Source organism: Streptopelia decaocto (assembly GCF_964273445.1).
Source record: "Streptopelia decaocto genome assembly, chromosome: 11".
Lineage (NCBI taxonomy): Eukaryota > Metazoa > Chordata > Aves > Columbiformes > Columbidae > Streptopelia > Streptopelia decaocto.
In genome coordinates this window covers 429,028-453,137 of record NC_138666.1, presented here as the reverse complement: position 1 = coordinate 453,137, position 24,110 = coordinate 429,028, and the positions used below count along the sequence as shown (strand labels likewise).

General features: G+C 44.3%; 1 protein-coding gene and 1 long non-coding RNA gene across 5 annotated transcripts in view; one reads left to right on the top strand and one right to left on the bottom strand.

Annotated features, from left to right (window-relative positions):
* Window positions 1-24,110, top strand: part of NETO2 (neuropilin and tolloid like 2) — a 32,715-nt gene that overhangs the window by 5,645 nt on the left and 2,960 nt on the right. Inside the window, exons 2-8 of one of the 3 annotated variants that reach the window (XM_082062490.1) lie at window positions 7,048-7,104; window positions 8,192-8,332; window positions 10,066-10,314; window positions 12,686-12,709; window positions 12,817-12,944; window positions 16,669-16,897; window positions 21,602-21,715. In XM_082062490.1, coding sequence (XP_081918616.1) covers window positions 7,048-7,104; window positions 8,192-8,332; window positions 10,066-10,314; window positions 12,686-12,709; window positions 12,817-12,944; window positions 16,669-16,897; window positions 21,602-21,715 — 942 coding nt within the window. Of the gene's footprint in view, window positions 1-7,047; window positions 7,105-8,191; window positions 8,333-10,065; window positions 10,315-12,685; window positions 12,731-12,816; window positions 12,945-16,668; window positions 16,898-21,601; window positions 21,716-24,110 lie in introns of all 3 variants that reach the window. The other 2 variants (XM_082062489.1, XM_082062491.1) reach the window with 2 other exon arrangements.
* On the bottom strand, window positions 4,037-24,054 carry LOC309444558. 2 transcript variants are annotated; one of them, XR_014185074.1, is made up of 5 exons: window positions 23,797-24,054; window positions 8,373-8,495; window positions 6,082-7,083; window positions 4,760-5,008; window positions 4,037-4,607 (listed from the first exon to the last, which is right to left on the bottom strand). It is a non-coding gene; the product is annotated as an uncharacterized lncRNA (long non-coding RNA). The 2 variants fall into 2 exon arrangements; XR_014185075.1 differs by having other exon boundaries at window positions 8,373-8,492.

Below are 24,110 nucleotides of genomic sequence, written 5' to 3'. Positions count from 1 at the left end.
AAAGGAAAGCTGCTCTTTTAAAAATGGAAAGTGTCAGGAGTTGGCAGGCAGACGTGCCCAGGAAAGGATTATAAGTACCAGGATGTGGAGCAAGTGGTAAAAGGCAGGAGCCCGCGGCTGCTCCCGCGTTTGCAGCGGAGGAGGCATCAGAAACGGTGAATGTTCTGAGCAGACCTGGAGGGGACTGTGTCCCAGGTCCATCCGAGCATGAACTGTTCTGCTGGCGATTGTGAGCAAAGGGACATGCGAGCGCCGCGTTTTCCTCCTGGACCAGGTAACCCGGTTCCTGTGCAGTCACACAGACCGCCCGTCTGTTTCGTTGGCAATCTGAAGGGGAGGAACCCCCTGGAAACCGCTGGAGTGCGATGGACCGGTTGTGTCTGAGAGCAGAGCCGTGCGGTCGCTGTCCTGCTGGCACGCTGAGGGCTAACGAGATTTGGATCTTAGCGAGGCACTCGTGTCACTGCTAATAGCTGCTGAAGCCCCTTGCTGCCGTCAGGCTCTCATGGGAAGGATTACAAATGGTGTGCAGCTCCTGGCGTGCTCTGGGTAGGACTCACAACTCAAATACGCCTTGTCTGCTGCACATCGTCACCTCTGCCTCATTCTGTGGCCGTCCTGCGGTGTATCCCAGCACGAGGACGCCGCCGGAGCTGTGAACAGCCTGAGCTTTAGGCAGCCGCCCTACCTGCCCTTGGACGCTCGTTTTACCGTCTGTAAACGTCCTGTTCAGAGCACAGGAGCTCAGGGAATATATACAGGCTGGGAACTGAAAGAGCATGTGGGATTCAAAAACTGTTGTGTTTTCATCCTCAGCAATAGAGTTGTTTGCCTAAAAAAGCAGTAACAGGCCCAATCCAGTATTCCTTTTGTCGGTTAGCAAATGTCACCAAATGCAAAGAGAGAGAAAAATCTTATTCCCTGGAATTTACAGATTGTGTTTCTGAGCTAAAAATGGCCCGAATCGGCAAGGCAGTTGACTAGCTTGCTGAAGGAAAAGTGGGTGACTGTCCACACAGAATTAGATAAAGTCCAAAGCATCTTGTTTTCCTTGCACTGTTTTACCTGGTCTGTCTAAATTGCAGAAGATTTGTCTTCTTTAGAAGACAACTGGTCAATCACTTTGAGTTCGTGCAGCGTCTAAAATCAGGAGACCTTACACTTGATCAGAATCCTTAAAAGCAGCCAAAACACATATAAGTAGTTTATGTTGTATATATAATCTTGGCCATGGAATAAGATATGATCTGACATCACAAATGCTGCCACCACATGAATAGCTGACAATAATGTTTAGACATGTGGGGGGGAAAGGATGTTAAAAACTGGGATAGTGTGATTAGCAGTTACTGAAAGTAACATTAATTTCAGCACACAGGGCAAATTAGGAGCTAGGTTTAAGAATAGTACACAGAAGAGGATTCATTCCCATAAGGCAAAACATAGTATGTACGAGCAGCCTAAAGCGCTTGTTTCGCTAAGCAACACCCTGGTTTCTCAGTGTTGGGTTGAGCACCTGCTTACTATGAAACTAACTATATTATTCTCATTTTTAAAGAGAAAAAGGAGCCCCTCATTTGTGGATCTCTCTCTACATCAATACGCTTAGACTCAGAGAATTTTAAGAAATGCCAGCAAAGAAAATCTTGACTTCTGCAAACAACGCGTAGTTTATTTCACCAGCCCAGGGGATTCTTTTAAATTATTCCATAGCCTTTTTCAACAATGGAATAAGAATTTGCAATGTATGCTTAGTGTCTTCACTCTTAAAAATTTATACAGCTGTCTGCAGGCTGTGTGATCTAAAGTATTTAATGCAAAGAAGTGAAGAAAATGAAAAAGCGATTCTTTTGTAAACAGAGACAGGAGCTTGCTGCTTTTCCTTTACCTCTAGTTAGCGTTCACACCGGTAAAAGCTATCAGAGCTTTCAATGGTAGTACGCAAGTATGCACCACAATTGGTGAAATGAAAGTCTGTAGCAAATACCAGATCCATGAATAAAACAAGCCCCTCAGTGTGTCTGCCTCAGTGTACGTAGCGTGAAGCAGAAGCTTAATGTAACGAGCAGAAGCAGGAACCTCTGTTATATTTACCAGCTAAATGTCTCTGTGTTTATAAGGTCAGCCTCCTATATTTCAGTCTGTCCCAGCAGAATTCTCACTGCTCTCCTCCGTTAGAAACAGAACGATCAGACCCACCCTTCTGTCCCTGGATATTCAGGCAATCCTGCACTGTTTGTGCTGTTGCTTGCACTAACAAGCCATGGTCAAGTGGCATTTGTAGATACTTCTGTTTCCTGTACCATGATAGAGTGTGGAGCAAAGTCTGGGGTGTATCTCGCATCCACGCTGAAGAATGGTCAGGGCACAGCGATACAGAATAGACTTTAAAAGAGGAAAAAAGGAGGAGCGGGGAATGCTTGTCCCACTGCAAGTTCAGGTGCATGTTAACTATTTGAGTTTCAGTTGATCAGAAACAAGATTATTCTTCATCCTCGTGAACGTGCTGCGGGTGCGCGCAGTGCGGGTGCGCGCAGTGCGGGTGCGCGCAGTGCGGGTGTGAGCAGTGCGGGTGCGCGCAGTGCGCGCAGTGCAGGTGTGAGCAGTGCGGGTGCGCGCAGTGCGCGCAGTGCGGGTGCACGCAGTGCGGGTGCGCGCAGTGCGGGTGCGAGCAGTGCGTGTGCGCGGGGTGCGCGCACTGCGGGTGCGAGCAGTGCGGGTGCGAGCAGTGCGGGCGCGCGGGGTGCGCGCACTGCGGGTGCGAGCAGTGCGCACAGTGCGGGTGCGCGCAGTGCGGGTGCGCGCAGTGCGGGTGTGAGCAGTGCGGGTGCGCGCAGTGCGCGCAGTGCAGGTGTGAGCAGTGCGGGTGCGCGCAGTGCGCGCAGTGCGGGTGCACGCAGTGCGGGTGCGCGCAGTGCGGGTGCGAGCAGTGCGTGTGCGCGGGGTGCGCGCAGTGCGGGTGCGAGCAGTGCGGGTGCGAGCAGTGCGGGCGCGCGGGGTGCGCGCAGTGCGGGTGTGAGCAGTGCGTGTGCGCGGGGTGCGCGCAGTGCGGGTGCGAGCAGTGCGGGTGCGCGGGGTGCGCGCAGTGCAGGTGTGAACAGTGCGCGCAGTGCGGGTGTGCGCAGTGCGGGTGTGCGCAGTGCGGGTGTGCGCAGTGCGGGTGTGCGCAGGACGCGGCTCAGCGCAGCTCCCCGGCTCCGTCCACAGCGTCCCCCTCTCCCCCACACACCGTCCTTCTTTCCTACTGACTTGCAGCCTCCAAATTAGTCTTCGAGATGCAAAAGTATTTTCCCAGGAAGTGGTATGGATTTAGGACACCCAGCGATTGCTTTGTTGTTTTTAAAATACACACAAAAATGGGTTAATGGAGGCAGTCTAAAAATACCCTTTTTTTTTTTTCTTCTCCTCCTTTCTTTTCCTTTCATCCTGAACATTGATAGGCCTTGTTTACGGCCAAAAATCTCCTGTTTGCTGTCTCACATTATACTGTGTCATGTAAATGCACCCAGTTTAAGGCAATAGTACCTCTTGGAAGAACAGATGCGAATGCTCTTGGTGTTTTGCCAGTGGTGTCACAGGGTGAGGGCCCCGCACCAACGGAGCATTAGAGACACCTCTTACCGTGCTGTCACCCGGGATAAAAGCAATGGCAAAGGACGGCCCTTCAACGTGTGCCAGCGGGCTGCTTGGAGTACAGCTGAAGGGTTGTTGAGAGCATGGAATGAGAGACATTGCCAAGGAGAGGCGAGAGGTGGAAGGGGTTAAAAATGACGAGGATGAAGAGGGCAGGGACCAAAGAGAGGGTGGCCCATACTCACTGTGTCCGCTCATCCGTGTAACGTGACAAGAGGAACACACTAAGACAAATATTCAGCCCATTTATCTGCTGTACTTGCCTGCACATGGTGTTGTTCTGCACTGGTCTTGTGCACCGACACGCGCGGCTCTGCGCCGTTCACGCCTCGTGCACCGACACGCGCGGCTCTGCGCCGTTCACGCCTCGTGCACCGACATGCGCGGCTCTGCACCGTTCACGCCTCGTGCACCGACACGCGCGGCTCTGCGCCATTCAGGCCTCGGGCACCGACACGCGTGGCTCTGCGCCGTTCACGCCTCGTGCACCGACACGCGTGGCTCTGCGCCGTTCACACCTCGTGCACCGACACGCGCGGCTCTGTGCCGTTCACACCTCGTGCACCGACACGCACGGCTCTGTGCTGTTCACACCTCGTGCACTGACACGCGTGGCTCTGCGCCGTTCACGCCTCGTGCACCGACACACGCGGCTCTGCGCCGTTCACACCTCGTGCACCGACACGCGCGGCTCTGCACCGTTCACGCCTTCTGCACCGACACACGTGGCTCTGCGCCGTTCACACCTCGTGCACTGACACACGTGGCTCTGCACCGTTCACACCTTTTGCACCGACACGCGCGGCTCTGCGCCGTTCATGCCTCGTGCACCGACACGCGCGGCTCTGTGCCGTTCATAGAGCCGGTTGGGTTTGCTGGAGTCCTCTGAGGAGGCGTCTTTCTGCATCCACATCATTCCAGGAGGGAATCGCTGGTTAGTGCCACCAAGTATCTATTCTCATGTTGTCTCTTATCTGTACAGGAGAGCACAAACACTGAAATCAACTTAGATGCTTACTGATATTTTCAAGGTGAAAAAGGTAAAGAAAGGTATACTGTAGCAATGTGAACCATAGCAGATACAGCTGTACTAGCCGAAACAAACCCCCGCATTGCCCACTCTTACCTGACAGTGACTGCCTGCGTTCATCTTGTTAGCCATGGAAGTATTTATTTTATTCATATTTGTGTTTGTTTGTTTTAAGAAAAATAACAAAGCCGACACCACATTCTAAGAAGCAGCACAAGAAGTTATAAAGAGATTTCCATGTCTTTGCAAAATAGAGGGTGGGCATAGCGCATCTTCAAGAAGGGTGAATTCAATAGAAGAACTTGCTGACGCGTGATTTATGTAGGACTGTGCCATCTGCAGTTTCTGTAACGACAAAAGCCAACTTTGAAGTGTTGTTCCAAAAATGATGGGGGAAAAAGAAGAAAATACATAGACAGCTTTATAAGCACTGTTAAGATTGTCTGTTAGGGACAAGTGATCTCAGCAGTACCAATGCATTGTAAGTTCATGCACTTAAACTCACATCTTGGAGTGCTCGCTTTAAACACAGAAGCCAAATAATAAACTGCAAATAATTTTGAAATAGTCGCATCTATATAAGAAATACTAAAAACTAAAAAATATCTGTAAACTAATGCCAATCCTATGCTGATAAAGATGAGATCTTTATTTTTTTTTATTTGCTTTTAAGACTAGTGAATAGGGGTAACTTGAAGACCAGTAACAGGTACTAGGTCTGTCTTCTGCAGCCTGAGTGTTCAGTCTAGGGTGAGTCAGCAATGATTAACAGCTGATACTTTGTACAGAGATAATGACAGGAAGTATATTTTCAGTATATTAGTATTGATGAAAATATAAAATCATTGCAAAGATGGAAGCTGCTAAACTATCCAAGTCTTTCTTAACCTACTATCTCATAATCCATCCCTAAAAATCAAGTGAGTTTCTAGGAACTAACACTTTTTGCAAGGCCCATCTGGTGTTTCGGAACACCCACAGTTGTGAACTCCACTTACAAGTGAAAAAGCGGTCGTTGGTAAGGAAAGTCTCATCATGATATACAATCTGTTTTAATACGGGTAGAGAGAAAAAGGGGCAGCAGAAACATGCGTGATAAACCACAGGTGCTAGATGGACACGTTGAGGGGCAACCATTGATTCCTCCTGTTCTTCCACGCGTGCTGGCGCTGCGGCAGCACCCCCAAAGGTCCAGCTAACCTGGTACCTTCTTTCACAGAGACAGAAAAGTAGAGGTCTCAGAAAGACTATAAAAGTAGAGCAAATTAAATTTGCCCCAAGTATTACCCCAAACTTCCAACTGCTTCTGGCTTAAGGGGTTTCTGAACAAGAATTTTTCTACTTTAGGGATGCATTGTAAAGTATGTGCATTTAAAAAACAAAACAAACAAAAACTTAATTTCCTTTGGACATGGCACCTGTTGGCTTTGTCTCATACCCCCTGGTTCTCGTATTTGAACAGACAACAAGTGGTCGCTCTCTATTCACCATCTCAATGACAGGCATGATTCCACATCTTGTATCCTGTGTCCGTCGTCTGTCCAGGGCCGAGTCCTCGCCTGCTCATCAAGTTCTCTAAGATACGTATCCAGAAGTGCAGAGATACTTGAGTCAGAAGCAAATGAAAGATGTGAAGAGTGGTGCAATGACACGCTCCATTTCATTCTCTTTTCCCTTCTGTCCTGGTAACATCTAACAACTTGAGGAGACAGAGCATTTTGGGAAAATCCGGACATTAAGCCTGCTTTAAACTGTTGATGAATAGCAGAATCCAGAACCTTTAATATGTGCTGCTCAGACTGACGCTGCTCGGGTGCAATCAAAGTGTAAATGGAAGGGAAAGGCCAACAGCAAAACAATCTAGAGGGCTTGAAGGAAGGAAGAGCAACGAGGGTTGGGGACGAGTGTAACAAAATCTTTACCAGGTCCAATATTGAGTCAGTTGAAATCCGGTCGTTTCTTGGATGCCGGAGAAGTCTGTTGTATGTGTTACACATATGGACTGAGGGTAAATCTGGTTCAATATAGCAGTGAAGCCTCTTGTTTCAGGGTGTAGAAGTTACACAAAGATAGATACCATTTACTTTTATAAAATGCTTGCACATTAATAGGCACTCCAGAAGATATTCTTCAGGTCTCCTCAGACAACAAATTGCTATTCTCACAGGTGCTCTGCTGAGGAACCTGGAAGAACTGACAGTGCGCTCGGGCTGCACAGCTTTCCTCATGTTGAAATGTTAAGAAAACACGTATTAATTTATATTTTTGCATGCTCTGAGTTGCTCTGGTTGGTGATTCTGGGATTTGCATGAGTAGAGACTGCAGAAATTGGTCTATAATTGTGCTGTGTTACTGATGTTCTTCCTGTCCATGTCTCTCCGCAGTGCTGCTGGTGACGATCCTTGTGGTGGAAGGGATTGCTGTTGCACAGAAGACACAAGGTACAATTTTGCTTTGATGATTTTCTTTAAAAAATCTAAGAGTTTTATAACTTTTAATTAAGGAAAACAAGTGAAAGGAGGTATTTGTGTTCAGGTGTTAATAGCTCTTGAATTACCAATATGAATTCCAGTATTTTCCATTTTCTTCATATTTACTGCATGTTTTTACTGGACAAAGCCATCCAGTCCCAAAGAACATGGATGTTCACTTACCCAGTTAAGATTCTGTGGTTTTAGACCTTAGAAGTGGGGAAAAAACCACCACAGAAATTCATCTTTCCTGTATCTGACAACAAGCTTTCCAAAGATCCACCCACAGCCATTTCTGAAGCCTGCGGGGTGGGAAGGCGGCAGTTTCACGAACCTTATTCTCTCATGTGTGGGATTAACCCACCCGCAGGAGAGAAGAATTCCGTGAGCTGCCACCTACCGAGTTTCCCGGAGCAGTCTCACCCGTGAGCCCCCGAGCTGCCGCGTGGCCGGCGCTGTAACGCAGGGGCAGCTCAGCGGGCCCAGCTGCGGTGGGACCGGCACGGCCCCCGCGCCAAGGGCTGCCAAGAGTAACTGCGGCAGTACGAGTAACATTATGAGTAACGTTAGCTACCCTTGTGTATTTCATATATTCACGTTTTGTAATTCAGTCTGTTATAAGCATTCAGTATTCCAACAAATTATGTAAATAGATACTCAATCTGTGAGCCGTGTCCTGCAGTATACTGTAGAATTAGGCCAAAAATAGTAAAAGCTAACAAACATTTTGGATTGTACTTGCATAGGAATGGAGCAGCCATAAGCCATAAAATAATGCTGCTGTATTGGCATCCGCTGTGACTGTTTGACCCCCTCTCTTCCCTTCCCAAGGATTAGTGGATATTCAGAAACGGTGGTCTCTTCAGGATATACCGCATCACTAAATGAAACAGGAGAGTTTCCTAGCTAGATACTAAGTGACATATCAGAGGGTTTTCAACCAAAATCATTTTCATCTTTGACAGCATAGGCATTATGTCAGGGTTTTACTTTTGCAAAATGAAATGTGCGTGCTTGCAGGAGAAATTAATTGCATCGCTTTGTTTTTTGACTTAAGGTGGGCAAAATATTGGAGTGAATCGCATTCCTCCCACGCAGTGCAACAACTGGGTGCGGACAAGCAATGGAGGGCATTTTGCTTCCCCGAACTACCCCAACATGTACCCACCAAATCAAGAGTGCATCTATATCTTAGAAGGTACGTGCTGTATTTCTGGTTTGTCATATTGTAATCTTACCATCAAATGGACCATCTCGAACTGTTGAAGCAGTGTTGTTCGACTCTGCTGTCAAGTATTGTATAGCCATCTGGTGATACAGTCAGTTCTACAGCCCTTTGGGTGAACGTGGAGCTAAATCTGCTGTCCGAAGTAATAATAACAAATTAATAGCAAACACAAACATTCGAGAATTAGCTATATGGAATAAGACATACCCTCACAGCCAGAAAAAGCAGCATCTGATCTACTGTAATCTCTGAAGATAAAAATTGTAGCTTAATATCACTTCCAATATTGCTGATAATAAAGTGCAGAAGCTGGTTGAAGACTATATTCTTTCTGTCTCACAAGCAGAAGATCTTTATGCTGTCCTTTATTAATAAAAAAGACACATGTGACTGCCACAGCACTGTACTATTATAAAAATATGGAGATCGGTTAGCACTGCTCAGGTCACTACTGAAATTATGCGATGAGGACAAAACAATTTCATTAACTAGAACAAAACCCCATTCCAAGGAGAACAGCTGGAAAAAACTGCAAGACTTGTGACACACTAATTATTTCTCCCTCTTTTTAGAACGCACCCAAAACCCGCTGAAGTGAGCTAAAAATATTAGTCAGCTTAATAATCAGATTAATATCAATTAATTGAAGTATTTCAAGTCGTTTGTTTCAGGTTTTGTTTGTACCGGTTCAGGGACACCCTCACTTTGCTGGTGTGCACATCTGGAGCGCTGCGGGACGCGGGGAACCCAGCGCCGTCCTCACCCTCCTACCCAGAAGCACCATGGGGACCCGAGGGAGACAAAAACCCGCCGCAGTTTCTAGCCAGGGTCCTTCCCGCAGCCCACTGCCCATATGTGCAAACGGCTACGCGTGTTTGTCACTCCTGGGATGTCTGAACAGTGTTAGAGACACATAAATAAATCCCTTTGGCATTCAGAAGGATCAGACAGCGTGTGAGTCTTTAATGCTGTCGTTCCAGATACCAGTTAGTATCTGCAAGTTCATGTAGCTCAAGAGGTGGCAAGAACAAGAAATGCTAAAGCTGTTCATAAAATAGGGCTCCACAGCGCAGAGGTCAAAGTCCAGTCCTAAAGCTGCCGTAGCTGCAGCTCGTCGGGATTCAGGGGCTACCAGCTCACACTTCAAACAGCTGCAGTCACCTGCATGTTAATAGTGCATACGGAACACTGGCACCTCTCTGAATATCCTAATAAAAGGTGTTTCCTGCCAAAGGATCAGCAAATTTGGGCTTAATGTTTAGGAAATATACCCGCGAGTAGTTCTTTGTATCTTTTCTATTATTTTCTGCATCCCTCAATGTTTTGTCCTTTTTTACGTACTTTGCTTTCACAGAACACTGGTTTTAATTTATATCTTAATATTAAAACTTGTTTGAATACCTTTGCATATATGTTAATATCTGTTCCATGCGCGGCGTTAAATATATGTCGCTTCTGAGTGTTCAACAATAAAGATCAGCAAGCAAAATCCATAGAATTCCATGAAAAAGTATCTTCTACAGAAGCATTTTTAAAATGTCTATGACAGTGTGAGTTTTTGTAGGAGACTGCCAGATGTAATCTCAGAAGTTTCCAATCCCTTGTTTATTTGCTGTTTTGGAGGCTTAGCTCGTTATTTCATGTCTTCATGTGGTTTTTATATAGATCTTCATGTAACCTTCTGTTCGATTTTTTACGTCTAGCTGCTCCACGACAAAGGATTGAGCTGACCTTTGATGAACCTTATTACATAGAACCCTCATTTGAATGTCGGTTTGATCATCTGGAGGTTCGAGATGGGCCTTTTGGTTTCTCCCCCCTCATTAATCGCTACTGTGGTCTGAAAAGTCCTGCACTAATTAGATCAACAGGGAGATTTATGTGGATCAAGTTTACTTCTGATGAGGAGCTGGAAGGAAAGGGATTTCAAGCAAAGTACTCGTTTATACCAGGTAAAGATGCCTTAAATTCTGACCCAGGTAATGAGCGTCCGTGGGTGTCGATGCCAGCGGTCCAGGGCCGTGTGTCACCAGGCGTGCTCATGCAGGCAAAGTGACATCGTGATAGTCACAGCCTCGGTCCTGCTCGTCTTACAGCACACCGCGCTAAAGCCACTTAGGAGAATTGCCTGAAGGGAATTACAGGTCTGTAGTTTGCTAGCGAAGGAGTCCGTTGGTATTGTCCATGCCGAAGGCTTTCGCAACTTCCCTCTTTGTTACTCCTAATTTACACCAGTCTCACCAGCGGCAGTGATGGAAGGCACATTTATGTAGACAAATAGCTGGGATTTCCAACAGCCCGTCTTCTAGGAATATGAGACGCCATGGCAAAAACATCTGAAGCAAATCTACACTAGCACTTCAGCCAGACGCAACCCATTTGAAATCTCCCTTTGGAAAAGCCAAAGGAAATAGCTGTCCAGGCCAAGCGTCCACTCTCAGTATAAGGAGGCTGAGCAGCACTGTTCTCTGCTCAGCGCACGGTGTGGGTGCCGGGGCACGAGGGAGGGAGAAGGTGCTGACAGCGCCTTTAGCCAAACAGAAAGTGCATCTGCTCCGTGGGGCCACGTAAAGCTGGCAGGGCGTGCTGGTCACAAGGAAACGTGACCTGATGCCCTTGAGCAGTGCTTGGCTGCTGCACTGCGTAGATACTATACGTGTAGTTATCCGCATTTTATTGTCCTTATACAATTGTATATTGGCCAATATACAATTGTCAGCTCTACTACTACTATAAATGTATACATGGGCGTAACTTTTTAATGTCATCTTTACCCCTACAGCACATGAAAACAGTAAACATGGTTATATATATTACTGCTTGTAGAACTGGGTACCTTGCTAGGGGTTGAGACTTGGAAACTCTTCAGATTAACATGGTGACCAGTCCAGAGGGAAGAATGTGCTGGAATGTTTTCACGGGGACAGTACTTACGCATTTTGCTAAGTCCATTTCCAAAGCCGTTTCATGAATGTCACTTTCAAAACTAACTTAGCCTAGTTCCAGGCTGGAGCTTTAAATATACATTTAAAATGTATATTATTTTCACAATAGATTGCAGCAACTGAAGGGCCAATATTTTTTTCTTTTAATTTCATCTACAGCTTCATGGAGCGTGGTAAAATATTTTAGCATTGTGAAAATGGAAGGACACACACATACACTCTCACTTCATTAAAATAATCGCTTCACAAGGCTGAAAATCTGCTGCTGAATTTTGCACATAATGGTCACAGATTTCAGTATAGGTAACTAAACCGAGGAGGACAAAGGTGGCATCTGCTGAGCTGTACTGCAGCTCGGGACTGAGGCGTTTAGAGGAGGTGATAAAATCCCTGTCCAGAAAAACATTTAGGCGGGCACAGAAATGGCCAAATTCTGGATCTTCATTTGGAAAACACTGTTGTACAAAACAGGCACGCACTTTGCATGATCTAGTGCTTGCTTTGCATGGGCTGACATTTCACACGCTGTGACTTGAGGGCTTCCTGGGGTGGTTTTCTGTGCCGCGGCTGTGGGTGGGTGCGTGGGGTGGGTGTGGGTGCTGGAGACACTGACCTGTCAGCCTGCAGAGCCCCATCACAGACCCAGCTGCAGCCAAAGCCTCCTCCCAGCAAAGCCAGGTACCGCCAGTTCATCATTGTGGAGGATATTCCTACTTCACTAGTAGCGTGCACACAGTGCACTGCTACAGTGTGTGCCACAGATCCATGCGCTACCTATGCGGCACGTTTAGAAGAGAGCAGACGGGAGCAATCAGGGTGAAAGTCCGTCTTCAGAAACCATGTCTTGTGCTGCCTGTCCTCAGAGAAGAGGCACTGCTACCCGAGGAAAAGTAATATTGAGCTATCCTTCTTTCTGTTCTTTATTAATAGCAATTAGTGATTTCAAAGTGTTGGTCTGTTCTACTAAACTACTGCAGTTCAGACTGTTCAGAACTAGACAGACAGGAATCTGATAAAAATGATGAGCGCAGAAAGATCCCCCGTGCTCTGGGGAGCTCCAGGGGTTTCAGGGAAGCTGGCAGCCTTAAATTCAGAAGGTAACGTAGGGACAAAAAACGGAATAGTCATTTTTGGTGTTATGCTGGAAATCTGAGCAGTCAGGGTAGAACTACTGTATTGTGATAAGGTCAATCATTGTGGAATGATGTTATCAGTTAAAAAAAAAGTCTCTGCACCTTCCAATCAATTCAGTAAACTTTCTGGCAATTTTTATTGTGACATAATGAAAAAAAGGACATAATCTTCAGATTACACTAAACCTTGAAGTGCTTTTCAAGCGTTGATCGCCTGTGTGATTCATTACTTCTTTCTATTACAGATCCTGACTTCACTTACCTAGGAGGTATTTTAAATCCCATCCCAGGTCTAGTATTACAGTAACAATTTCTTTATACATGAAATTTTAAATGAATATATTGCATTTGACAGCAAGGTGTATGTTCTCCCTAGACTGCCAATTTGAGCTCTCAGGAGCTGATGGAATAGTACGGTCCAGTCAAGTAGAACAAGAAGAAAAAACAAAACCGGGGCAAGCAGTTGACTGCATATGGACAATTAAGGCTACTCCAAATGCTAAGGTGGGTTTCATTCACATCACTCAGCATATAATGGGTTTCCAAGTCATTAGAAGCAGGTAATAGTCACTAGCTGTGATTTGCATAATATCTCACTTCAGCTGAAATGAATTATGTATCAGTGGCTTAGGAAATCCAGATAGGGGATTGTTTCCAAAATTGAAGTTACACAGCAAGTCCACGGTGCCGTCTTCCTATTATTTGAAACTTAAAATATAAAATAATGGTGAACGCTGGTTAACGAACGATTTTCAAGGACGTTCGACTTGAACTCTGGTTTTATTGGGAGACTGCAGGCAAAACCGCGGGCTAACAGCTTCCATGAATTCCAGAAAACCTCGCTGCCATGGCTTCACATTTTGCCTCCAGTGGTTCTATTGGAGAATTGGGCTCTGTCCAAAGTCAAAGAGACACGTACCTGCTCCTCCCCGGACTGATTCACAATCCAGCACCTTAAAACACAGTTTCAGCATCAGTTGGATCTAAAATAAACGACTTTACCTGGAAACAGCTGAGGAATTATCACTCTTTCTCTTCTGCCTTAGCTGTAGGATCACACCCTCTTAAAGTGCCACAGTAAAATTCACTAGAGCTTTTCTGCCCAAGCCCCAAAGCGCCATAGTAGCTGCTTGAGCCTAAACCAGCATTTGTTACATGAGAGTTATGATTGTTCCCACAGAGAGCCTGCTTATGAAAACAGCACTGTCTTGGGCTCATTAAAACAGCTTGATCTTGATTTTTGCGGCCAAGGACAAAATCCTTTTCATAATTCCAACATACAATAGCTATACCCTGTTAAAAAAAATAAAAATAAAAGAAAGAAACTGAAAAAAAACCCACCTAACAGACAGCTTTATGTTTCAGAATCATATACTCGTTTAATACTCTGTTAATGGTTTTGAGCCTTTGAGGAAGTGACTCCACTCTCTAGAGCCCTATACTAGGCTAAGTAATAGCAGCAGTTCTTGCAGAAACACTAATAAACCCATTTTCTCTCTACGTTGCCACTCGAGTGCACCAGGACTGAAGCATTTTAATTAATTATGGCATGTTGCCATAGGGCAGAGTTATAGGTGGGTCAGTCCTGAGATCGTCAGCCTAAACTGCTGAGTTGAAACATTGCAGAAAAATAATTCCACGTGTTCTGACTGGTTTCTCGAGTTTCGGTTCTGGCAGAATTATGATGATAAAACCCATTAGGTCTGATATGGTGCAGTCTCTTGAGAAAAATAAGCATAGACATTTTTAATTTCCTCAGTTTGGTTTTGTAATAAAAATAAATTTTAAAAACTGACACAACTGCAGCAATGAAAGGATTTTAAAAGTCTGCGTAACAGATATTTAATTACCTCCAGCTTTCAGAAAATTACTAGAATAATCAATATAATCTAAGAGTGAGGACCTTTTATCTTTACTTGCCTAATGCACTAACCAGAAGGAGCTTTTGTAGAGCTGAGCTCTTTTAATGGAATTATTCCTTTGTTTTCATACCCTGAATAGCTCCACTGAAAGTGTGCTAATTTATTTTTAGCTTCCATTGTAATTTCACAGCAGATACGTAAAGTCATTCATTAAACGCAAACACCATCTCTCAGCCCAAATACTGGCACTTGGAGCTCACACCTGTGTTTGGAGATCAGACATCAAGGGAAGACGGGTCCAGCATAGCTGAGAATTTCCAGCAGTATAATAAATGCAACAAAGACAGTAGAAAAAACATGTGTGTATACAGATATATATATATATATTTATATATACTGAAAATCACAAACCAGTGAGATGCAGTGTAAGATAATATGGCCGAGGCAGCACTGGCAGATCACTGGCAGGGAAGAGCCATGGGGTCCTGGGCTCCTTTCCTGCCTTTTCCGTAGGGCCTGGGCAGTGGATGGGGGGACCGTTTTATTCACCCCACACAAAGGTGGTTGGTTTTGTTATAGTGAATTCTTCAAAATTCCGTTTTAAAAGGCTTTGGCACTAGCTGAGATTAAAAGCGAGATATGGCAAAAGGGCAGAAAAATAGCTAATGCAGCGGCAGTAAGTGTGGGACATGCACCCTGCCTTCCCTGCTTCACAAACTTAACGAGGGCTGGAGGTTCTTGTCCTTAAGCAGGTGCATGAAAACCCTCAGTTCCAGCAGGACAGGGAACTGCTGCAGAGAGTCCAGCGCAGCCACCAAGATGCTGCAGGGAGTGGAGCATCTCCCGTGTGAGGAAAGGCTGAGGGAGCTGGGGCTCTGGAGCTGGACAAGAGGACACTGAGGGGGGACTCATTCCTGGGGATCAAGATGGAAAGGGGGAGTGTCAGGAGGATGGAGCCAGGCTCTTCTGGTGACAACCAGTGACAGGACAAGGGGCAATGGGTGCAAACTGGAACACAGGAGGTTCCACTGAAAGATGAGAAGCAACTTGTTGGGGTGAGGGTGGCAGAGCCTGGCCCAGGCTGCCCAGGGGGTTGTGGAGTCTCCTTCTGTGCAGACATTCCAACCCGCCTGGACACCTTCCTGTGTAACCTCATCTGGGTGTTCCTGCTCCATGGGGGGATTGACCTGGATGAGCTTTCCAGGGCCCTTCAACCCCTGACACTCTGGGATCCTGTGACAAGGGCTTTGCACCGCAGGGCCGGCCAGAGGGCACTGGGGGCTGTATCCAGACGCACAGGCCAGAGCTGGTGTATCTGAGGGATCTCGGAGCTCCACATGGGCAGAGGAGCAGCGCGGCCTCTCTGGCCGAGCAGGGGCCTCGTCCCCCATGGGGACAGATCTCTCCTCTCTCGAAATCATGGCTGTCTGAGGAATATGTAAAGTTTAAGGATGGATTTTGCAGCATGCTTCAATGACTTAGTTACATACTTCATCAACTTTCACTAGGATTTTAAGCATTCCAATAGAACCGTTCAAGAGGTTAAAAAGCCCTGTGATGTTTTCATGTAACTGAATTACAATCTTGCACAAATTTCCTGCTCCTGTAAAGTAATTTGCTTACTCTTCCATTGCCGTCTTCCTCTTCTAATTTCCTTGCTGCCTGTGTTCTGCCACATACACTGCCTTCTCTTGGACTAGATTTCTGCTTTTGGAGAAATTAAGATGGGCTTAAATTCCTTAACTCTTCCCAGATAGCCAGCTACATGTCTCCTGCTTCCATTTTTGTTTGCATTACTCCTGACTTCATTGTTTGTGTCTTCTGTAACTCTGCTCTGATGCAGTAATTAGCTTTCATTCTGAAGAAACGAATTTTAATTTCCTTATTTTACTTCAGAGCTTTTCTGACTAGACTCCTTCCCTTATATTTTAACATTGTTTTTATGAATTAAAATGGGAACAGACAAAATACTATTACAATTCTTTGAGCACACTTCTGTGTTTCCTGTATCTCCTCTGGCGTGGTTGGGCTCCTCACTCAGCAGAGCTGCTTAGGGCTTTCCTCAGCATCTTGCTTTTTACTTCTTTTTCCCCAAGGGGAGCAGTAATATATATGAGAGTAAATCATTGAGTAAAGATTGTTCTGGGGAGGGAGGAGAAATGAAACAGACACTTCAGACAAATGTCAAGTAATACTCCACATCGACATGTAATAAGGAAATGTACGCTTAAAAGTGGTGTGAATTGGGAGTGTATGGGGAGAATATGTGTAAGGGGACAAAACATCTTATTCAAGATTTGCTAAGAAAGAAAACTGTCCTCTCTGTGGCACTTTTCCTCGAGACATTAATTTCTCTTTTCCGACAGATCTATTTGCGGTTTCTCGACTATCAAATGGAGCATTCAAATGAATGCAAAAGAAACTTCGTTGCTGTGTACGACGGCAGCAGTTCTATCGAAAACCTGAAGGCCAAGTTCTGCAGCACGGTGGCCAACGACGTGACGCTGCAGACGGGCACCGGCGTGGTGCGCATGTGGGCCGACGAGGGCAGCAGGCTCAGCCGCTTCAGGATGCTCTTCACTTCATTCGTGGATCGTAAGTAGATTGTAAAGGGCCTATTCTCCTGTTATCAGGGTACTTCAGGTATATTAGGAAAAGCATCAGCTGTATATTATGAAGCAGGAACACACAAAAAAGGTTGGTTCTGTTTCCTTCGTGTGCTAGCAGGTGAAATAAATACTGGCTTTATGACAGTTCTAATCGTGGCTCCTGAAGAAAGGCTTTCCCCCATTCTCCAAGGGCTTCTTTTTCCTTTGAATTCAGTAATAATACAGCTCTAGGCCATGTCCTTCTCACAGAGCTCTGCAGATGAGCAGAGCCAGCAGTGGCACTGCCGTGCGCTCTCCCACTGGTCCCCCTGGGAGATGTGCTGCCGGGCCCCTCCCAGACGCTACAACGGGCTCTTCTCCAGCCCACGCTGGATGTTCAGAAGGTTTGAGAACACGCGTGACGCTGCAGAGTCTGATCTGCCGGCTCTGACTCCCTCCGCACAGCCCGCTTGTGCTGCACGCCCGGGATAAGCAGCTCAGTTCACACTGATTTATGAAGGCTAGATGGAAAGCAGAGCTGGGAATGCAGTCTGGATTTCTATTCGGATTCCATAGCCTGGGTTAGAGAGAGTCTCGTTGTAAATTAAGATATTCCTTGAAAGCGTGCTTCTTGTGAGATTTTCTTCTAAGTGCTTTCTCTCTAGACTTAATGAATTTTAGTTGCCTCACATATTTACAAAGGACTACACTGTGCGCATTGCAGAACCTGAAGATGGTGGCATCTGCAGCACAAAAGCAGACTGATTTGAGAACTGTGAGATACACGAGGAGAGCTGAATAAACCAGATCCGCTGCTTCAGGGAATCAGACCTATGCTTGTGCTAGAGGTTTTCAGAAAGTTCTGCTCGAAAAATAAGTAGCACAGATTTGCTGTCAAATAAGTAGCTTTTCTGGTAGAACCGACATCTCTGTAGCCAGTCCTGAAAGGGATCCTGGTCACCACCTTGCAAAGAAGTTCAGGTTACAGGTAACAAGCAGATTTTATATTCTCTTCCGTGAACCAGTCAAGTTTAGCACAGGAGAAAAGTTTCTTTCTGTAAAACAGTCTAAAGTAACAGAGACTTGTAAGAGAAATAGCTTCTTGCTTACTTTGCATACAGAGGAGTAAGAACCAATTGCATGTTTCAAACTGGTCTGTTGTTGAACCTGCAATAGGCATCTAGATATTGGGAATTTCGGTAAATACCAGTTTTAAGCACAATTTGTTTGCAAAATGTATAACTGCTTTTCCAGTACTTTTTATTTCACTACAATTATTAATATTAGTGATAGCACATGTTATTCCAGCTTTCAATCTAGAAAATATTAAGAACTTTGACAGTGTATGATAAATACTGGAGTGGTTTGGTGGTTTTGTTGTTGCTGTTGAGCTGGGGTATTTTTTGTGGGGTTTTTTTGAATGCAAGAGATTGAAACAGTCACTGCACCTGAAACAAGGTAAATTTCCAAACTGGGGATTTTACAGCAACTCAAAAGTCATTGGCAGAATAAAATCTGCAAAGGTATACGGTTATTCTGATTTATCTTCTAACCTGAAATACTGTCCTTCTTGGATATGGTAGTTCAAAAGTATGTGTCTTAAAATGTTTCATATATTTTTAAATATTCTACTGATAAGCAATTTTTCAAACCAAAAAAGTGAATCCATGCTTATTTTATTTTCAGCTGATTAAGCTATTTTTCTCTTCTGCCTTACTAATGATTTGTAATTATATAAAGCCAACCATGAAAACAATCAATATTTCTGAAAATATTTACATAAACGAACTAATTGTGCATGACAGTCACCTAACGCGCACCTAGCGCCGCTTGCAAATTTGACTAAGTAATTCAGCTACCAGCAATGTTAAAAATCGATGTATTTGATTTCTGGCTTGATTCAATACATGACTAATGCTTGATACAGAGAACACTGTGAACGCTGCACCAGGCTTAGGCAGCTTTTAGGAGGAGAGTGCAGCTCTGTCCTTGAAGTCCTGGACTGGAACTGATCAATTGTTGTGACTTTTAGACTTTGTACTCCCCAGATAGCAAACAAAAGGAAAATGAAATCTATTTGTCCCCTCTTTGTGAACTTGTGAACAAAAGCCATCCCCCTAAAATGTTAAGGAGACTACACAGGAGTGTAAAATAGAGACTGTGCTGATGGATGGAAACGCAGCAGCAGAATGCATCAACCGAAAATACAGGAACGATTAAAAAATTCCCCCATTCAGACAAAAAAGGGAATGTGTCTTACATCATAATCCTTCCTCAGTGCCTCCGTAAGAACTACAACTCCATACAGATCCATACTGAAACACCAGCAGATACATATGGATCCATAACCACCCTGGACACGGATGTCATAGATCCTCCTTTATCTCACCGGCAGAAATATTTTAGTAGATATTGTCACCTATTACATACGTACCCTTTTTAAGCTACTCTGTTTAAACAATGATCCTATTTATCCTTTCAAAAGTAAAGTTTGCGCAATCTTTCTTTATAAATTTAGAAGGAAAACTACCTAAGCCTTTTCTCCCCACAGGTAAACCTCATTGGTTAAGATAAAAACAGTTTAATAGGATAGAAGAGAAAGGAAAAAAAAATCAACAATCATAATAGAAGAATATATAAACCAAGTGATGCACAATGCAATTGCTCACCACTTATGGAGCTGACGCCCAGCCAGTTCCCAAGCAGCAGTTCCCAGCCAACTTTGCCCCAGTTTATATACCGAGCGTGTCGTATGGTGTGGAACATCCCTTGGGCCAGTTTGGGGCAGCTGTCCCGGCTGGGCCCCCTCCCAGCTTCTGCTGCGTCTCCAGCCTCTGTGCCCAGGAGTGCTTGACCTGCTATCAACCTTGCTTGGCAACAACCCAAACACCAGTGTGTCAGCAACATTCTTCTCATACTAAACCCCAAACACAGCACCACACCAGCTACTAGGAAGAAAATTAACTCCATCCCAGCTGACACCAGGACACCAGGCATGGAGGGAAGCTCTGCTCATCCCATTCTGCAGTAGGCCCATATGTTCCTTGGCCTTCCTTTTGGTGCTGGTACATGTGAAGAAGCTCTTCTTGTTGCCTTTCGTGTCCCTCACCACATTCAGCTCCAGGTCGGCTGTGGGTTCCCCAGCCCCATCCCTGCACACGCACTGTGGTTGTTTTCCTCCCAGGGCACCTGATGTGCCATCTCATTCATAACCTATATAATGCATATGATCGGTACCTTCCTAAGCATCAATCAGCTTTGAAACCAGTATTCTTCAGACTAAATCTACTATCCAAACAAATTCTCCACTCAGCTGAGCAAGGAGGATTCATGTGATAGTTACTATGACATTTTCAAACACTGAAATTACATAGATAAACTCTTTCAAAATACACTCTAATAACATTCTGTATTACATTCAAGTACTACAGCACTTGTGCTACAATTAAAGCACAAGCTTCCTATGTGGAACTTCATGCCACGTTGCCAGGGGTTAAGCAATAGCAAGAAGCCAATTTGAAAGCTTAAAAACAAGCAGCGTAGGTTACCAAAATTCAGTGAAGTAAGAAATGGGAAGATAATGCATATTAGAATTAGGGAATGCAAATTCAGAATTAAAGGTGTGAATTTTCTCTCAGGTATAACCCCTGTTTTTGTCACTGAGACCTTGATGCCCTAACAGAAGAAATAAGTGAGAAACACGCTGTATTCAGGACTAGTCACGCTCCTCTGCTGCACCCTTTGGGGTTCACATCATGTTTCAGAGACTCTAGATTGCTCAAGAATAAATTATTTCTGTGAAACCAAAGAGCAGAATGTCTTACACGCATCTTGCTATTGAATATGTAACTGAACTCTACTAATAATAGACATTTCTGTCATAAAAATACCACATTACTGAGACAGAGAACAGGAATATGAATTTCTTGTCCAGTGCCTTCAATTTAGAAAGAATCCCCTATGTATATTACATAGCATCCTGAAAAGAATTATTATAACTATTTTTTAAATATATTTTTCTGATGTCAAGGAAGTATAACAAACATTCACGGGAACATAAAAGCTTTAGGGCAACTTCACAGTTAATTTATTTCTTAAAATTTCTAACTATATATGGACAGATAGATAAAAAGCTGAACTGTACTCTATCTTAATCCCTGCATTAGCTCTAACAGGAGGATCTAAGAGCTTTGATTCCCAAGCAGGAGTGACTTAGATGCCTCCAGTTACTGCAATATCTTGCAATTACTGGAACAGTCCTCCACAAGCTGAAATCTGATTTGCCTTAAGATATTAATGGGCTCCAAAATGCAGATGTTCAGGAACTGCTTCACAACCAGCTATCCCATCTACATAGCAGATGCACAGCAGATTGAATACATACATCATTGACGGTGAGCATGTGATTTTTAAGTATTAAGTTTTTAAGGACAAGTATTAAAGCCTTCTGTTATCTGTGTTCTGTGACTGTCTCTGGCTGCTACCCATTTTTAACAAGAAATATTTGGTTTTGGTAGCATTGATAATACACCTGAAAGCAACCATGTGAAGAGGGAGTAAATCATCTGAAAATTAGTGGTGTGTAGAAAAAGTGATTGTGTTTGAAATAAAGAATGAGTGTGCATGTTAAAAAAACCCAGGAATTTACTTGTTTTATTGCAATGCAACCATTAGTGAAAATTCCTAATGTTTCCTTTCTCCTCTCCTGCAGCTCCCTGCTCAGGCAACACTTACTTCTGCCATAGCAACATGTGCATCAATAATTCTTTAGTCTGCAATGGCATTCAAAACTGTGCATACCCTTGGGATGAGAACCACTGCAGAGGTGAGGATGGCGCAGGGCTGGCCCCGGGAGCCGGGCTGGCCTCTCAAGGGCGTAGGGAAAGGTCTTTTTCCTGGAAATGTGCTGAAAGCAGTTATTCTACTATTCTTAGGAAGGTGTTCCGAATGTTTTATTTAAACTCAGGAGATGTGTAAGCTTCCTAAATATTGATCTGACAGATTTATAATGAAATTTCTTCCTCTTCAGCATATACTGTATTTTTAACGGATGTCAGCTTAATAGGGAATAGGATTTAGTATTTGTTGGGTTGCACCCTATCCATTTCTAAACTTTAAATGAAGCAAGGATTGTAGGGACAGGTGATACCTTTTATCAGAGAAAAAATACAGAGCTGAAAAAGACAGACAAGCCTTCAAGCACAAAGAGCCTTTCTCAGGGCTGCAACACTCTTCAAAGACAAAGCCAATTTTAGAACATTTGTTTCAATTTGTTAATCACAGACTATCCCAGAGTAAATGCAACTGCTGCATATGGTGTGAGAAAGGATGCGAAGAAGGAGGAATTGTTAGGAAGCAAGAAGTCATCGTATATGGAAAACAGACACACAAATCACCGCTTCTAGAACATGGGGCAGAGGAGCATTGTTTAAACCATCACAACTACAGTAAAGGCTTTTTTCGATATCAGGATTCATAGAAAAATTCTCATGATTTGAGGAATTTGTTTTTCTAGTAAAGCACAAATACATTTACCTGTGTTTCAACAAGAACTGAATTTTCAGAGCTGGAACCAAACCAGTTTAAGGTCAACACATTTCTTTGCTCAAAGAAAACAATGAAACAATAAGTGTGAGCTTGGGATTTTTTTTGACAAGTAGAATGGCATAAATAGGTCTGAACACAAACCTCCAGAAAGATTTAAGTAGATACTCCATTTGAAAGAGAAATTGACCCTGCAGGAAGGGCCAAAACCTTCTCTAGAGAAAATCTTGATATAAGCTTAATTTTTTTAGTAAATACATATTTAAAAAAATACGTTGAAATTGCATTTTGGGCAAACGAAAAAAAATTCACACCCCTAATAAATACTCTAGTGGACGGTATATTGTGGAAGCTTTCCAGATAACAGAACTGATCCGTAACTCCCGTGTTTTCAATGCAGAATTAAGCTTCCTCTAACCAATCCTTAGCTTTGATAATATTCAGTGTTCCCTCTTCAGTGCAGTTGCTATATTTTTTTCCTGTCTCTACCAACTGCTTTCTGGAATGTTGCCTAGAATCCACCCTTCATTCATGTACTGCAGTGATTTAAAAGAATGTATTCCATAAAAACGGTATCGCAGTGTGAAGAAAGCATCTTTCTCAATATTTGTAAGTCACTGTATCTGGTGCTAAATAACCTCCCGTGTTTTATGTTGGATGCAGTTTAGGTTCTGGTTTGTTACTTGCACAGCAGATAATTAAGAGGCAGCTGCAGACCGGCCAGCCAAGGGAGGCGGGAGGGAGACTGATGCAGCACGGGAGCAATATCCAGCCTTGAAAAGAAAGCTGCTCGCAGTTGTGTTCAGTTCCCGCAGGCGCCCGGAGTTCCCATTTAGTCCATACCGATAGCTACTTCACTCTGAGCATACTGTGACCTACCTTATGCCTAAGCCCAGTGACATAAAAATTGGTAGAAAAGTCGGTTGCCTGCAATTTCTTTTAAGAGACTGGAGAAGACGTGACTGTTGTATAACAGCTTTCTGATGAGAATATCTCCCAGGAATTAAGAGACCTAGATGCAGATGAGAGAACTGCGACAGCAGTGAAATTCATGCCTCCCACCAAGTGTGGGAACACCAAGGTGTGAGGTGGGCAGGACAAGGAGAGGTATCTCCCGTCACATTAAAGGTTTAAATGTCACTCCGAGTAAACAGTCTAAGAAGTGGAACTGTATTTCAGACGTAACTTTTTATGAGCTGATTTTTTGGGGACTGCCTGTTTAGTATGGGGATTGTTTCAAATAGTGTATGGTGGGATAGAACTCTCCGTGCACTGTGTGTGCCGTACTCAGACGCGTAACACACACATCCAGATGCCAGGAGCCAAAAACCTGAAAATAATATGCAACATTTAGGTTCCTACCTTTTCTTCTACGTAGTCTTAGGTGCTTTTCTCCCCCAGTAGCAGATGTTGCAGAGTCTCAGTGTAGAATTCCTCTAGTCCCCTAGGACAAGCACATTTACAGAACAGAAACCCAACTGGATAATTTTAATCTTCAAATGAGAATTTGAAGTATGCAAAACCATCTTGTTCTGATGCTGCCATCTTGTGTGTTTTCAGATGAAGTACTAGCCAAACACGCTGCATGATGTGGGTTGATTGGTTCCCCCTCACCCCCCTTCCCTTTCTTTTTTCCAACTGACTTGATTACTGGACTGTTAAAACTGAAATATATC